At 37.2% G+C, this 17,936-nt stretch overlaps 2 protein-coding genes across 3 annotated transcripts; one reads left to right on the plus strand and one right to left on the minus strand.

Moving 5' to 3' along the window:
* Window positions 1-842: 842 nt before the first annotated feature.
* Window positions 843-7,462, plus strand: chmp5b (charged multivesicular body protein 5b). The gene is made up of 8 exons (XM_053497115.1): window positions 843-1,019; window positions 3,697-3,801; window positions 4,272-4,318; window positions 4,415-4,508; window positions 4,683-4,754; window positions 6,025-6,133; window positions 6,758-6,873; window positions 7,004-7,462. Exons 1-8 carry the CDS (start codon window positions 951-953, stop codon window positions 7,052-7,054), a joined length of 663 nt encoding a protein of 220 aa, XP_053353090.1. The 5' UTR covers window positions 843-950; the 3' UTR covers window positions 7,055-7,462.
* Window positions 7,463-7,573: 111 nt separating this feature from the next.
* On the minus strand, window positions 7,574-15,306 carry fastkd3 (FAST kinase domains 3). 2 transcript variants are annotated; one of them, XM_053497105.1, is made up of 7 exons: window positions 14,729-15,306; window positions 11,239-12,710; window positions 9,987-10,069; window positions 9,719-9,893; window positions 8,482-8,551; window positions 8,283-8,397; window positions 7,574-7,991 (listed from the first exon to the last, which is right to left on the minus strand). In XM_053497105.1, exons 2-7 carry the CDS (start codon window positions 12,683-12,685, stop codon window positions 7,893-7,895), a joined length of 1,989 nt encoding a protein of 662 aa, XP_053353080.1. In that variant the 5' UTR covers window positions 12,686-12,710; window positions 14,729-15,306; the 3' UTR covers window positions 7,574-7,892. The 2 variants fall into 2 exon arrangements, with proteins under 2 accessions (XP_053353080.1, XP_053353070.1); XM_053497095.1 differs by having other exon boundaries at window positions 14,724-15,306.
* Window positions 15,307-17,936: the final 2,630 nt, after the last annotated feature.

Here is a 17,936-nt window from a genome sequence, read left to right on the forward strand (position 1 = left end):
CAGCTGTGTGGGAGAACTTGGGAAGGTTGAAAACAAGATGTGTCGCTGCATTCTGGATCAGCTGCAGAGGATGAATGGTGGACAGAGGCAGACCTGCCAGGAGTGAGTTGCAGTAGTCCAGTCCATTAAGTTTATGACTCCAGTGCATTAAAATTCACTTATACTTATTTTGTCCTTCTAAAATATGAAATAATCACAGTAAAATTAGTAAATTTAGCTTTTCTAAGTATAATATTTATTGGTGCTGGTGTTTTTTTGCATTGACCAAGTAGTTTATTAGTAGCTTAATTTAAAATAGATTATAAAATCTGGCACATAACTGTTTATAGCTTCACTTCTCCTCAACATTTTTATTTCATTTTGATGCAGATTTAAATTCCAGTAAATACCGAAGGACTAGCAAAGTTTCATTAAATTCTGATCAGCCAGATTTGCGTGATGCTGTGACAAATGTGCCTGGACAGACATACAGCAATCGAGACATACAGACAAACAGAATTATTTACTGCGACTGGTTTCTGGTCGTTTAATATATGTAACAAACATATAATTGAAAGAACGAGTTCTGACTAAAGTACAGACAAAACCTTTCTTTTATTTACACAGCTGATTAAGTGATAACATCACCCATGTGAACGAGCCTTTACTTAGCCATTCACGTGATTAAGGCAAAGGCGAGACCTCGTTTGTCATTTCTCACATGACACTCAGGGAACCGAGACACGCCTCGAAACGAGCCGAGTCGTACCACGCAGTGGAAAAGCGCCATATGTGCCACTGCCCCTTTTTGTCCATTCAAGCTTCAGCGCTTCATACGTAACAGAGCTTGACGCGGGTATGACGTCACTGAAAGGTTACTTCCGGGATTTTGAGGCGGCTCGTGTTGCTGTTACAAGGAAGCAGAGTTATTGACTATTGTTGTTTTTCTTTTTTTTATTTAAAGAGTTAAAATGAACCGCATTTTCGGCAAAGGAAAACCTAAAGCACCCCCTCCCAACCTTACCGACTGTATAGGAAATGTAAGTCCATGTTTACTCAACTTCTACCAACTGTCTAACGAAATAAACAATGAACCTGGTTAGCTCGGCAGTTTCTTACACAATAGAGTCGCTACAGATACTGACTTTAGCTCTGTATATGCTGGGAGAGGACCCTGATTTTAGCTTGGTGATTCTTGTTAGCTAATAGTGGGTGATAGTCATACCGTTGTAAGTGTGTGTGTTTATTGTTTAACTCTAAGATTAGCTTAGCTTGTCAGGAAACAGGATTGTCCTGTTGGTTAGGTAGCACTAACAGCTTAGCTCTTGACAGCTAGCCTGGCTGCTAACGGGTTTTGTCTCGCGGAGAGATTTTGCTGTGTCATGTGGCGGTGTACTGGAGATCCAGACAGAGAAACGGCGCATTTCGTTATTATTTGGTTTACCCCATGGTTAATAACGTGATATTTACAAGGAAAGAGATGCCTTATAACACGGGTTTGGTTTTTTTCTACTCTAACCTTAACTTGGTTGTCTTGAATACTGGCCGTGCTTGAGTTGTTGACATTCCTTCTTAATAATAATAATAATAATAATAAAAAGATAACGACTCAAGTCCGTCATTGTTAATTTATCTCAAGATAAGAATTAATAGAAATTAAAGGGGGGACACTCCATTACAATTATTATTATTATAATTCTGAGGTTTGGTGGTTTGTTGTTTAAACACCTTTTGACACTTTGTACACCAGTTCCCTGTATTATTGTTTATTACAATGTTGTTCCAATACCATCTATACCAATTCAATTTAATTTTATTTGTATAGCGTTTTTAACAATTGTCATTGTCGCAAAACAGCTTTACACAATTAAAAGATTGTGTACGTTTGTATAAAATGTGAATGTGTAGAAAGATTGCATAGAGAATGAATGAAATGACACACACACACACACACACACACACACACACACACACACACACACACACTAATCTTATTAGCCTAAATGCATATACCAGGGATGGGAATCACCACCCGATACGATATTATCACCATACCTAGTAGCCAATTCGATTTATATTTTATTTTATATATTCAATTTATATATTATTTTTTATAAATATCCTGATGCAATATTTTTTTCCAGATTTTGTTACAATTTTAAGAACTCAAACCTTTAAAAAAAATCTCCAATATTTTATATCTTAGCTTTATTTAACACCTTCACAAGGTGAGCAATACAATGTAGTACAGTCCCTAAAACATTAGTTTTCTTACTTAAAAACCAAGGGCAGCATTTAAATAATACAACTTAATTCAATTTTAGGAATAAAATACTGCTGCTTTGCATACAATTAACACAAGTTTATTGATTTGTGTATGAAATGTGTATCCATCAAAATGATCTGATTGTCCCTTACAGTACAAAGTAACTACAAATACAACTGTTTAACTTTAAATTTAACAAAAGTAAATTTTTTGCTAAGCAGCACTTCTGTCATCCCCTTATCTTTTTCTAAAGAAATTTAGCCAATAATTAATTCCTATGACATGGGATGTGGACGCACCTTTTAATACCAGCGTGCGTGGCTTCTAATGTGCTTGTTTCAAGGCTAAATAGTGCTAATGTGTAATGGGTGGGCTTGAGACTAATTCGATTGCTGAATTTGGAGTAGAAGTCTAATTGAAGGCTTTTTAAGGCTTGCAACTTTTAATGATGTAACACAATAAAAATGCGTTTTTGTTGCAGTACCCGGCAACAAAAAAACAACAACAGAATTGGTTAAGTCTAAGGCTAATCAGTCAGGACTGATCTCGCTGAAACACAGCCAACTACAGTAGAGTCATTGGCTGATTGACCGGTGCATTTCTTTTTTTAAATGTAATAAGTCATTTAAAAAAATCTATTTTGGAGTCAGTATAATAACAATAGAAATACATGCATCGGCACACAAAATAACCATTTTTCACCCAAACTCTAATGTCTACTAAAGAGACTGCTGCAACGCTAGTTTATTCAGTGCTGCAGTCTAATTTACTCCTTGACCTCCTGTACATCTGTATGTTCTGCTCAAACGAATAAAATAACTATTCAACCTTGATGGTGTTAATATTTGAGTCCATGTTATTTGTATGACGTGATCGTGCAGATTACAAACAAGATCACAAAATTGGGCAAAAAACTAACTGTTAGGTAGGTGTCTCTAGTTAAATCACAGGCATCAGGGTTTCATCTATGACATGCGATTGACCTGACACGCTGCTTCATGTTAACGCGTTATCTAGTGTTGTTGTTTTTTTAAACTGAAAGTAGAGGTCTACAGTTTGCCAAGAAATTGTTGTTGAATCCAAAAGTCAGAGATTGAATTCAATAAACATATAACAGCGTTTAATACCTTGCTAAGGTCATGCATTAGGAACCTGTTTCTTTCTACACATCATGTCCATGCACAAGCTTCATTAAGAAGGGATGTCACCAGCAGGGTTCTGTAGTTAATAAAAGTACTTTTGTTCAACTTCCTTGAGGGAGAAAGGGTGTGTGCATGGTGTGTGACCAAACCAGTCTCGCGTGTTTTTGTAGATGATTAAATCACAGTGCCATTGTAATGTGCAAATATAACTATGTGACGTCTTGATATTTCATAATTGTATTAAATGTTATCTTTTAATTTAGAGCATTAACTGTAATAATTTTAATTTCCATTATCCTTTAACCCTAGGTTGACTCCCGGGCCGAGTCCATTGATAAGAAGATATCCAGACTTGATGCTGAATTGATGAAATATAAAGATCAGATAAAGAAGATGAGAGATGGGCCATCAAAGGTAAGAATAGTATACAGTACATAACCATCAGTCACACAAGCCTGATAAGTAGCGATGCCAAAAATATAGCAGAATTATATTCTTTAATTCATTCATTGGATATTATCAAAATGTTCAATCTCAGTTAAGAGGATGTAAAGAGTCAAAATTATTCTCGTGTAAACATTTGTGTCTGTTTAATAGACTAATTTACATATTTAAATTAATATTTTGTTTGTATTTATAATGAACTAATCAACAAAGTAATGGTGTTTAAATTATGTTAAATATTTTTGCTTTTATCTGACCCTTTTCTTTGTTTTATTCAGGACACAATTTTTGTAAAAATATTTTCATGAAAATGCAATTAACAGTACAATTATTATGTTTTAATTAAATTTTAGTTAATTTAATACATTTCACATCTGCTACATACCTGTCTGTAAAGTGTATGTCTAATCCTTTAAAGTGTTAACTATTGTCTTTTTCAGAACATGGTAAAGCAGAAGGCCATGCGGGTTCTTAAACAGAAAAGAATGTAAGAAAAATTTGCTTTATTTAAATAAAAAAAAAAACTTGTTTACCATTGTGTGATTGTTACTAATTGTTCAATGTTTGTGTGTGCTGTTGACAGGTATGAAGGCCAAAGAGATCAACTGATGCAGCAGTCGTTTAACATGGAGCAGGCAAACTACACTATTCAGTCACTTAAAGACACCAAAACAACCGTAAGAACACACTTCTCCTATTCCAAACTAAAGCAGTTATACTTTACACACAGCACTTCTTATGGTACAGCTAAATTACTATTTTTACTATTAGAGTTATAAGTAAAGGCTTTATTATGTAATGTGTTTTTGCTATGAGCTAATTTACAGACAACGTGTCTTTATGTTTAACAGGTGGATGCTATGAAGATTGGAGCCAAAGAAATGAAGAAGGCTTACAAGAATGTAAAAATCGATCATATTGAGGTAAACACAAAGTTGTTTCCATTGTTTTTTCCTAGTACTACGTATTGATGCCTGATTAAGTATATAAGTTGAAAAGATTACAAGTGAAAAATTAATTTAATAATGTAGACCTAAAAAAAATATTTATTTCGTACCCTCACGCATCTTAAAGCTGCTCAGTGCACTTTGTCTTTTGCTGGGCAAAATCATTAAATAAAAATTTTGAAGGTTGGCTTTTACTACGAGGTTGAGTCAAAAACGTTCCACCCTCTATTATATTAAAACTTCCATTGCTGTCTTATCAGCGCTTTCCTTTCAAGGCTATTGTCTTCCCAGTCACCACTCTGCAGGTGTGAACGTGTTAGATCAGTACATTTGTAACTCCAGTGCAAGCAAAAATTTTTGATTTGCATGAAAGAAGTGCAGTGTGTTTAATTTTTTTTTGTGGTGTGATGGTGTACCTGGTGCTGAAACAACTGATGGAAGAGCATAAACAGAGATGTTTGAATATTTGCAAAATTTTGACCACTCTAAGGAAAGTTTCTTAAAGAGGATCCTTACTGGTGAGAATACATGGATTCATCACAATGAAAGCCTGAAAGTAAAAAGCAGAGTATAGAATGGAAACATCCTTAAGAAAAGTTCAAAAGTCAACCATCAGCTGGAAAATTAATAAAATAATGCTTACAGTTTTCTGGAATTCTTAAGAGCCAGTATTGGAACATTATCAGAAAAAAGGTTCAACAATCAACAGTGCTCGTTATAATGAAATGCTTACTGAAGAGCTAAAGCCTAAACTTTATATTATTATAACACAGAGGACTGCCATGCAAGTGTGCTGTGATCTTGCTTGACAATGCACATCTGCACACATCTGCCCAAGCTTTCGTTTTTGAGGTGTTAAAGCATCCTCCCTACAGTCCCTATCTTGCTCCATCAGACATTTACCTGTTTTGTCCGCTGAAACCAGCCCCACAAGAATAAAGGTTCATTTCTGAAGCAGTGATAGACAGCAGTGCATTTATGGCTCATGTCAGCTTAAAACCTTTTTTTTTTTTTAAATAAGGGAATACTGAAGCTTGTTGACAGATAGACAAAGTATATTGAAAAGCAATAAGATTATGAATGTATTTGTCTGTTCTTAAAGAGTGTGAATGATTTTTTGACTCACCCTCGTACATTTGTATCACCTTTGCACCATTGTGAAGTCGATCTGCAAATTAAATTTGCCAGTGATGTGATACAATCATGTGTTGTGCGAAATGTGGATGAAGTTTGGTGTGCGTTGTAGGATCTTCAAGACCAGTTGGAGGACATGATGGAGGATGCAAACGAAGTACAGGAGGCTCTGAGCCGTAGCTATGGAACGCCAGATATTGATGAAGATGATCTGGAAGCCGGTTAGTATGTGACGAAGTGTCAAAGAAGTGTCTTAAATGTTTTTTTAAGGTTGTACAACTGTTAGATCTCCCTTTTCTCGTCATCTCAACAACAAGAGGTTAAATGTTTGTTTTTATAGAGAATTTCTATTGTAACCAGCAAATCTATCTAAACAGAGTCAAGATAACAGCAAGGTCAGATGTATGAAATTGTTGTTGCTCAATATCTTAGAGAACAGTTGCTGTCCACTTTAAGAGGAACACTTGCAAACCTGCTGTTCAGTCGATCATGAACATACAGGTCAAGAGCATGAGCTAATATTCACATTAAACATCAGAATGGGTAAAAAGTGTGATCTGTGACTTTAACCATGGCAGGGTTGTTGGGTCCAGATGGACAGGTTAGACTATTTCAGGAACTGCTAGACTGGCTTTCTAGACACAGAATGGATGAGAGGGAGAGGAAAAAACTTTATTAGTTATTACTTTATAGTAGTATGTATATATTTAAAGGTATTTCTGGCATAAAAGTCACTAAGAGGTGGTGGAATTCTCCTGTCACTATTGAGTCACTTTTCGATTTGGCCTTCTTTTAGTTTAAAACAAGTCTACTATCTATTGATGGTTGTGTGGTGTGTTCTATAGAGCTGGATGCACTTGGTGACGAGTTGCTTTTGGATGATGACAGCTCTTACCTTGACGAAGCTTCCACAGCTCCAGCTATACCAGAAGGCACTCCGGGAGACAGGAGCACAAACCGGGTAATGACAAACACCCGAGTTAAATAAATGGCCAAATTCTTGCTCCAGAGGCAGACGTATTTGGTGTATACTTTTAATTTAGCTTGCCAAGTTTAATCAATTTATGATTTTTTTTCTTCCTTTGATACAGGATGGAGTTCTGGTCGATGAATTCGGACTTCCTCAGATTCCAGCATCATAAAAACACTAACTTGTTATATCTCACTTACACTTGCGCATCATGCATCACACTTATGCATCTGACATATAAAAGGCTGCGATCCTTGCATTTACAGTTTTATATGAAGCAGCTTCTTATAAGATGAAGTACCCTGGGGTTAAAGATTTAAAAAAGTATTGACGATAGTAAACACAGCCAGTCTTTATCTCTCTCTCCCTGCTTATTTTCTTGTTTCCTAAGGAATGTGATCACTTTAACTAATTGGCAGGAATAATCATAAAGGTCTGTAGTCTAATAATAATTAGTTAGATTTACTTTTTATCATCGTATACCATTCTTTGTATTATCTTTCTATAGAAAGTACCTCTGACTTGTACAGCAACAATGGGTTTTCAAATACCAATAAATAAATTATTCTATATTTGGCAATGTGAATTCAGGCTTTGATTACCTTACAAACATTCTGCATTTTTTTTTTAAATTATTAACAATAGTGTAGTACTCTTTACGGAGGATCTAGCGATGCTTTTTTTAAAATAAAATTCTCCTGAGAGTTATTTACAGATTCTTTTAATTTTATTTAACGTCATGCCATAGAAGCAAATTATTCCACATATTTAAATGTAAATGGGGTAAAACCAGAACTGAATTTATATTATGTGTTATCTGATAAATGACAAAAAACATTTTAAAAGCACCATGGTCCTTTTCCTTTATTTAAACATAAATTAATAAAGCACAAGGCACACTTCACTTTAAAAAAATTACATTAACTATAAACCAGGTAGGAAAAAGTATTCTGCAGATGTTTGAGGAAGTGAGGCTGGCATGAAACCTGCTGCATGTGGAAAAGTTGTGATCACCAGCTGAGTCGGTACGTGTGAGGGAAAATCTTCTTGTGCAGGTACTCGACTATGTTTGCTTTGTCCTTTAGTTTTTCAAACTCGAAATAGGGAATCTAAAAAGAAATAATTTTAGACATTAGGCACAGATACTTTCTGTTATTTAAAAACTACTATTGTCCCTATATTTTCTGTCCATTATCATCCTAGCCAAAATTATATAAAACAATGCATTGTTGGATTTTAATGAAACTTAAAGAATTTTTTATTTTTTTTAAAATAACTAAACAAACCAACAATGGCTATATAATATGAATAGAATCTGCAATAAATGTAACATGCTAGCCAATACAACTGACCCCATTCTAACACTATATGCTTAATACAGCGAAAGGGGAAATATATACCTGAACAATTTCATATCCCAGAATCTTTAGGTGTCGCTGCTTGATAGCCTCCTTTCCCAGAAGGTGTCTGGCATTAGCAGCAAAGCGCTTTGGTCCATCAATGCATAAAGCAATTCTGAGTTTGTAAACAGAAATATGCTTGTTAATACAGTCCCAAACACCTGCATACCCATAAATATTATATTTTAAACTGTACAACCTTTTATATATTTCCTCAACATGTGTGGCAGGTAAGACGTAGCCATTTTCATCCAGTTTTATCTCCACATCTGAAGAAAAAAAGTTTAGACAATCATCATGTAAACCAGGCTATTTTTTTGATCAAGAAAAACACTAAAACATTAGAAATTTTCTTAAAAGTTCTTTTGAACACACACACACAGACATTTTGCACTTTAACATCAGCCTTTATTTTATGGCAGATCAATCTATTGTGCTGTGGAGTGCACTAATAATTCAAAAATGATCGTTCTTGCTGTACCTGCTGTATACACCAAGCAGCCATAACAATAAAGAAATATTATCCCTAGTGTTGTGTAGGTTTCCTTGTGCCATTAGAGCAGCTCTGGCCCTTTGGCACATTTGCAGAGATCATGACTCCACAAGATCTTTGGGGGCATGCTGTTGTGACTGGCACCGGGAAATTTGCAGCAGATTCTTTGGGTGCTGTGGGTTGAAGAATGGAGACTTCATGGATTGACTATGGATGCTCGATTGGATTGAGATTTATGGAATTTGGAGGCTGGGTCAACCTTGAATTCCTGCTAAGCCCCATACACAGCACCCTATGATGCACTGAGGGTTCTGATACCTTTCTATTAGTAATGTTACTGACACAGAAGCTTTAAAGCTTATATCAAGCAGAAGAAGGGCGTGTCCAAATGAAGCCTCGCTTCAAAGCATGTCACGGTTCCCTGAGAGTCAACGACAAATGAAGCCTTGCGTTTGCCGGAATCACGTGACTGAATCATTATATTGGAGATTATTGCTTTTACATTTACTTCTTATATAAAATATAAAAAGGAAAAAAACAACCTTTTGGCTTGCAATGTTACAATTTAGTTGCTACACAAAACTTCTCCCCTAGATTGCAGTACAGTGAGCCCTTGAATGAAGCTTCACAAAATTAACCTTTTGGTAAAACTATTGGCTGTAAAGCCTCGACACCTAAATGAGTTGGTATCCTTTGCTCCATACAAAGCCTTGGGTGTCCATGATCCTGTCACCAGTTTACTGGTATACAGCAGCTAGTCAATGTGCTCCTGGCTGATCGTTGTATTGGCTGATATTTACTCTTTGTCTCTGGATAAGAGCGTCTGCCAAATGCCTAAATGTAAATGTACTCTTTCAGATAACACAGGGAAAAGTACAATCAACTGCATAAACAAATGCATGTGGTGCAATTAGTTATTTTTGTGGAGGTCTTGATACATTACCAAGTGTGTAACAGTATGGTGTAAGGACTTTGGAGGCAAAGTAAGTTCGACCCCCCAGCAAATCCACCAAGCCGCTCTTCACCCCATTGTAAAGCTGAGGGTCCACCAGGCTCTCCAAAGAAGATCCAGGAGCCAGAAATGACTTCACACGCAGCTTAGGTAAAAATTGTGGACCCTATAAATATATACATAATCATACAAAAAAAGACTAAGAATTTTATCCTGGCATTTTGGTTTAAAAATGTGCAGGATGCATGAATGCACATACCCGATAGAATGGACATTCCAGTTTCATTGTCATGTAGAGCTGTGTAAGCTGAGCCAGCACCGCCTGATCCATCACACTGCCATCTGAGAGAATACAATACAATTGCGGGAAATAAAAAAAATAATCTATTGTACAGGCACACATACTCTACAGTCACACTACAAGCCAGAAACCACATTGTTCAGTTACAATGTTTTTGGTCGGATTGAATTTCCACATCATGAAGGTTCACGTTTATAATTATGGAATCTTAAAATCCCATGAATTCTGATCTGCCTGTTCTTATTCAATTCATGTTGTTGTTGGTCTTTCGGCTGCTCCCATTTAACTCTCCCATTTTATCCAGACTTGGGATCGACACTGCACCCAGTGGCTGGGGTTTGGGCACTGGCTGAGAATCGAACCCGGCCTTCTCACTTACATTAGGGTAAAAAAATCCAAATTAAGTCACTTCAGGCTGGTAGCATAACTGTAGTCATATACTTATCTGCCATTTTATCAAGTACACACATGATGTATATTGTGCTGTGTAGGTAAACACGTAACTGTTCGACATTCTATAAAGTAACTAGTGCTGCGCAATATTAAATCACATAAAAAATTAAATTGCAATATCGACCTGTGCAATTATTTAAAAGTTGTGATTTATTACTGGTAATATACGCGTAGTAGGGACTTCATGCAGACTTTTACAATTATTTTTAAATTTTCCTTTTTAAAACATCCTCTTAATATGATAATTTGTTCCGTCATCTGACATTAGCCTAGTTGACTATAAAATGATGCATTTAATAGATACGCATCACAAAAGTTTAAATCGCTATCAAAATGTGCATTAAAATAATCCCAGACTGCACTAAAACAACTATAAAAGCATGACTGTGTGTGGTGGAGCAAATGAACATGTGTTTTTTGTGATGCTGAATGGAATTGAACAGAGATGTGGTAACTGAATATAATATGGTATGTTTTAATTTAAAGTAGCTCCTTAAGTCTTGTTTGTTGTGTGTGTACAAAGGCACAGTGGTTGTGTCGTGGATTCCTAAATCAAGTGTACTGCACACCTGCTATCCACTTCATTATACTCCTGTAGTTTGTTACAAGTTGTATGTCATCATCAGTGCCTATTCACTGACTAAAGGGCAGCTTTTAGATGGATAATTTTGATCGATTTTACATGTGCACTCATGGGGTTGTTTCACTTGATGAAAATTGTCAAACTGTGGTGTAGGAATAACATAGACCATCTTACCCTGAAGCTCCTGTAGGAAAAATGGGCTGAAGACCTTTGAGACAAAGTTGAGCGGAAATCTCTGTAAAAGCGTACAAGCGTGCAACAGCGCAAGAAGTGTTCGCGGATGAAATTGCGAAAAACGTGCATTCAAGACAGACTCCACCTTCCGGAAAAGCCGTCCAGCCTCCTGAGGTATGTATCCCACTGCTCCCAGCGCCACTATCTGCCTTGACATCTGTTCCGTTGTGTACTCATCAGCCCTGTACACAAAGCTTTCGGCCACTGCATCAAAAACCGGTGGAGAAAAAATGCGCCGTCGCCCAAAATATTGCATTACCCTGGTTACTGTCTCAGGGTGAGCAGTAAAGGCTATTTTTGGTACGTGGCGCTCCAGAGCCTCGACGAGAAAGTGATCGCTATGTCCATAGTGCATGAGTGCAGACAATACAACCGACAGTTCGGTATCCGCAAAGTTCGGCACGTGACGCACAGCCTGTTTGCATAAAGCGATCACCAGCGGGAGTGCCTGCTTTTGGCCCAGCATGACAAGTGCTCCTAATGTTTCGCTGACTGTTACACGGTCCATTTTTGAGGCAAGTCGGAGCGCTCGAGCATTAATTTCGTTCAGCAGTTCCTGGTAACGTCCTCCTAAACCCAAACCTGAAGCTAGCATTTTATAGACAGAGGTGAGTTCACTTGGATTCCATTGAGCTGGATCTTTGTTCTGGATCTGGCACACAGCTTGCTCAAGAATGCAACAGTTCGGCCCATTTAGTGCGAAAAGTGCTTGCACTAAATTACTCAGAGTCTCGATGCTCAAGTGACCCGTGTTTAGCCGTACCTGGGTCTCGGACATCAATCTCGTCACCAAGTGACTGTGTGGGTCTAGATAAAGACGTGTACAGCCCAGCAGAGCTCTAACCACCACCTCATCTTCTAGCTCACCGGCTTCTTGCTGTAACCTTAGACAAATCCTGTTCAAACCCGGATCAGACAGCAGCACCTCTGGCTCTTTAAGTCCTCTACCTCCATTCTGCTCCAGATCAGCCAGTCTGTGCAGAACAGCAACAGCACCTGCATTCGTGAGATGTGGGGTGAGGTGCACAAGGTGCAGCACTTGTTGAGAAGTCATGCAGGAGAAAAGGAGCCCTTTAAACGCACGTTTCTCATCAGCACTCAGGCCATGCAACAGAGAGGTGAGAGCTCCTCCTCTTGAAGCATCACGGGGAAGCCGGATGGATCCGGCCACAAGAAAGAGAGGCTCACGGGTTGTGGTGCTTAGCCGCCTTGTTCTCCGATGATTTCCTTCTTTTGCAGAGAGAGAAGGACGGAAGTCCTGAGATAAGGTAACGGCCGGAGCGCAAACATGTTGTTTAAGACACGCATTCAGAGTGGTTGGACAGACAAGGTGAGGAACAGCCACTTGCTTTAGCACACGCAGCCTGCGTACCACTTTCAGAGCCATGAAAGGGCGTTATGACATTCTGCACCTGCAAAAAAGAAACCAAAGTGGAGAAGCTTAGTTAACACTAGACACTGCCTTCATTTTTGTCCCAATTTGATATTTTGACAATTCTAAATAAACTTAGCAAATAATTTGTGCGGGGGACACAGGATGCTGCGCTGCCTGCTAATATGTAAATAGTTCAAAAGAACTGCAACATTTTACCACCACAAATGCAACCATATATCAATTAAAAATAAAAAATTCTGTGTTAGTGTGCGATTTGTACACTGGCACACAAAGAATCACGATACATAACTGAGTCGATTACGACCCCCCCCCCCCCTTCTCTGGAAAATACTGTGCCTATATGCACTGCATCCTAGTGCTTTAGTGAATAAAAAAAAAAAAAACCTCCATTCTCCATTATTTTTGTATCTGTTTTCTTAAGTGACTAAGTTTAATGTGTTAATGATGTTTATAAGAGATGGCGAGAAAAATCGATTCAGTGGCACAGCAGAAATGCATTTTTATAGTGTTACACTATCAAAAGTTGCATGTGTTAAAATCCACTGATCTGCCTCTTAATCCAAATTAGTCGAAAATCACATGTATTAGAAGCCCTATCTGCCTGCGTAAAAAAAACGCAAATTGCTAAGATTATAATCAATGCATAATTATTATTTATGTGTTTAGAAGTAATTAATGTTTAAAAATAATAATTATGACATAACAGATATGTGTTGCTCAGTTAAATGTTAAACTCTTGTATTTGAAGTCTGAAGTTTATATTGTTGGAATGCGGCACTTTGTTTTTAAGTGAGGAAACGAATGTTATATGGAACAGTCTACATTTAATTAATCATTGAACTTTTTTTAAAGGATCCAAATTGTATCAAAATCGGGGGGAAATGTAATATTGAATTGGAATATTTATAAAATCACGCAATTTATAGAATCTTTATTTCAATCGAATCGCACCAAGGTATCGTGACAATATTGTATCGGGAGATGACTTTACAGTATATTTACAGTACAGTATACCTACAGTTATATGGCCAGGAAACTGACCTGATTTTAAATATTAGAGTAAACGCTGGTAAATAAAGTATACATAATCGGCCAAAACACAGTACCGGTGCTGATTTAATTTTTTATTTATGTTATACATAAAGTACCTCTTAAATTTATGCAACATTTTACATTTACATTTGGGCATTTGGCAGACGCTCTTATCCAGAGCGACTTACAAAAAGTTAATGCTTTAATGTTTACATCATTGGATACATGGACATGACCAATCTTTCCTCCCTATAAAAGTTGCAAACTTCAGTGTTTTTTTTTTTTTGGCTAGTTTTCAGCATTATACAATATTAATTTAAGATGCACATTACTCATAGTATCGATATTTAAATTAGTGTAAGCTTCTAGACACATGTGACCTGTTAAAAGTTGCTTAAATTAAAGCATTCCATGCGAAATTAAGTATCCCCCCACCAAAAAAAAAAATAATACTGTCTGTAACCATGTCAAATTCATGTTCCAATAGCTTAACAATTTTGTATTTTAGAATAATTCACTTTATGAATCTTTTCATCTGAATGACAGTTAAGAGCACTAAAAGATTTAAACTGAAAAGGGTTACAGACACTACACCTACATGAGACTTTTAGCACCAAAATACCAAATACTAGCTGAAGTGATGGAGTGTTTTAATATTGTTGGATAAATGGAATGAAGTCCCTTATAGTGTCTTCTCAACACAAGAGAGGAGATAAAACTGATATTCCTCAAACTGTGAAGCACCAAAAACAAGTTGTTACATGATTATAGTCTAAGCCAGTAAGTGTGTGAAGTGAAAGCAGTCCTGCTGTCTCATTGTAACATTTTTGTCATTTGTCCTTGTACAGTCAGTGCACGCGGAAGTTAATGTGTCTATGGAGCTAAATGCTATCCAATTAGCAGTTACAAACGGAACTGACATCTTATCTGAAACGAGCAGACACATTACATTGCTCTCGAGTTACACGGTAATGACTTCGACATTTTACAGACTTACTTTACCAGAATGATTAGCAGCCGCTGTTGCTGTGTGACCCACACTGTTATCTTGCCATGTTCTGGACGCGCTGTGCAATGTGCGCATGCGCGGACTTTCTATTGGTTCAACTGTACTGTGGTGGGCGGAGCTTACCTCCTAAAAATGAGAAATGGGCCACTCCACTGTAAAAGAGTTGAACCCCTACACAAGTCATGATACACACCTAATTAAAGTGATGTGCAATTGGAACTTTGTATATTTTAAGCAAAATCAACCAAAGAACCCTAATCTCTCAAGAGTTATTGTGCTGTTTTTATTCATTCATTCATTTATTCATCCTTTTATTCTGGGGTCGCAAAGAGCCTATCCCAGGACTCTTCGGGCATGAGGCAGTTTACACCCTGGACATGGTGTCAATCCATTGCAGGGCACATGCATACAATGCCCATGTGGGCAATTTGGGGACACCAGTTAATCTAATCTTTGGATTGTGGAAGGAAACTTATTAATTAATTCAATCACTCATTAATTTTCTATAGTACTTATACTGTACAGGATCCCAGGGGAACCTGCAGCCTAACCCAGTAGTCTCTGGCCACAAGGATGGGTACACTCTGGACAAATTATGCGGATTTTATTGGAAAAGTAAAAATTAATAACTCGTCAGTAAAATAAGTCACAGTATGGGAAGTTTTCTTGTGTAGTTTAGCTATTTTTTTCTTTTTATTTATTATAAGTCAGATATTTGATTACATAGACAGCTATGCAAAAATTAAATAGACACTGCTAGTTTTATGATATTGAATGCATGCACCAAAATGTGCATTATTGTGACTACTATTTGTTTACTTCTTTTTTATTCGAATAAACCTATTTTTAAATATCTATTTTTTATATCTTGAAGTGACAATTTTTCTTCTTAAAATTTCTATTTACAAAAAAGCTGGATTATTGGTCACCCTGAAAGTGGACTGTCAAAGAGACAAAGCTATGAATTTTGAGCAACCTGAAAACAGTAGCACCAAGATTTTACTTAATTTGGAAATTTGCCATAAGGGGTGAAAATATGGTAGACTTAGAGTATTTTATACCAGCATCTAGAACTTAAACAGAGCCCTTTTACCTCCGCACCCGATATATTCGCTTCAAGACAGAGCAAAGGACTATTTTGGACTGGCCAGGAACCACTTTAGCCTTACAGGACTATTTTGGCTGCTTAGACTGGAAAACGGTTAGGGACGTAGCCACCTGTGACCAGCATACCTGCCTGGATGATTATGCAGGCTCTGTGGTATGGTACATAGCGAAGTGTATTTAGAATGTCACCACTGTATGGGTCTTAACAGGAAATAAGGGTATAATGTAAGGACTATAAAGTGAAAACAATAGTGATATCCACCTTCCAGATAAGTTGAATGAATTCCTCACTTGATTTAAAGCTTTAAACAACAAGTCCTCACCCACCCCTAAAGAGGTGTTGCACCTGACCCCTTAAAACCATGCATAGAATTCTGGATGACGTGAGAAGGACTCTATCCAGACTCAACCCATGCAAGGCTACAAGGCTAGACAGCATACCAGGAAGAGTGCTTAGGGATTGTGCCAATCAACTGGCAGATGTCCTCATAGACATCTTTAATATCTGCCTGAGCCAGGCTTCAAAAGACCACCATCATTCCAGTCCCAAAAAGGTCAACAGTAATATGTATGTCTCAGTTGCTACCACCTTGTATCTCTGGCTCTAACTGACTGATCTCAGGGCCCTATCTCACTAGACCCTCTGCAGTTTGTCCCAGATCTACTGATGATGCCATCTCTTACACCATGCACTCCATTCTATTACATTTGGACATAATATTAATTGATTTCAGCTCCTCATTTATACAATAATTTCCACTAGCTGGTTAGGAAACTCTCTCTAAAGGGCCTCAGTACCCTAATTTGTATCCAGATAATTGACATCCTGTTATATAATAATTGCACTGATTGCATAATCAGTGCAAATTGGAAGTGGAACTGCTTATACCATCCTTCTGAGCACAGGTTCCCCCATAGCTGTATTCAGCTCATTGATGTTTACGCTGCTTACCCATGACAGCATTACCAAGTCTGAATCCAACCTCACCATTAAGTTCGCTGATGACACAATAGTGGCCTAATCTGTGGTACCAATTAAAAGCCATACAGAGAGAAGGTGGAACAACTAGTTAACTGGTGTCACAGCAACAGGGTCAAAAGGGTTCTTTTGCCCACCCTTCCCTGTGCATTAGTGGACTTAAATTAGAAAGATTCAAAAGCACTAAAGTTTCTTAGTGTGTACATTTCTGATGACTTCACCTGGTCAATCAAAACCAGTTATTCAGTAAAGAAAGAAATCAATAAATAAAGCATTGTCTTGAGAGTATTTTGTCCTGCTGAATCACTGTGAATACAGGAATGCAGGTCCCTGCATGTAGTGAAGATGCCAGAAAAGATAACAGGTCTCCCTTCCTCTCATTCAGGACATTTTTCAGACACAAGCCATTTTGAAAGACCTCATATAATCCGGTCATCCCTCTGCCATCTGGTAGAATGTTCCATAGCATTAGGACTCTTACACTTTGTAATTTTGTAATATATTATTTTCCCAGACTGTCAAAGCACGAAATGTTCTGGAACCAAATCAATAGGTAGTTTTTGATTCATTTGTCTTTTGCATAGTGTGCACCTTGGTCAGTATGAAATATTTCATTCATCCGTAATACTTAAATGGCAGAAATGGCTTTTTGAAACTTGTTTTTTGAAAATATTCACTCTCCACCCTGTTTAATGTTTCAGTTAATTCCTTACTCATTCCTATACCCATACTTTTGATTACTGCTTAAAGATAACTATCTGTGCTTTATTAATAAGATTTAAGGTATAATCTTCACTCCTGATGTTAGATCCGGCGTTTAAGGTTTAAAGGGGAGCTATTTCAGGTATAGTTGTAGTTTTTGACTGGACATTGAGCACTATTGCCCCACAGACCTGGTGACCATTTAAATACATTTGTGGGTGCTAGACTGTTTTAATTTTAAACACCGATCAACTGTGTCAGTCATAGTTACTTTATTTTGAAAGAATATACATGCTTCATGTCATTAATGCATTTGTAGCTCAAAGTAGATTACACAAAGTTATTTATTTGTAACCCAATATTTAAAAACCTAAAACTTTAGATGCACCGTCCTGTCTTTAGATGCGCTCAAG

Source organism: Clarias gariepinus, chromosome 1 (assembly GCF_024256425.1).
Source record: "Clarias gariepinus isolate MV-2021 ecotype Netherlands chromosome 1, CGAR_prim_01v2, whole genome shotgun sequence".
NCBI classification, from domain to species: Eukaryota; Metazoa; Chordata; class Actinopteri; order Siluriformes; family Clariidae; genus Clarias; species Clarias gariepinus.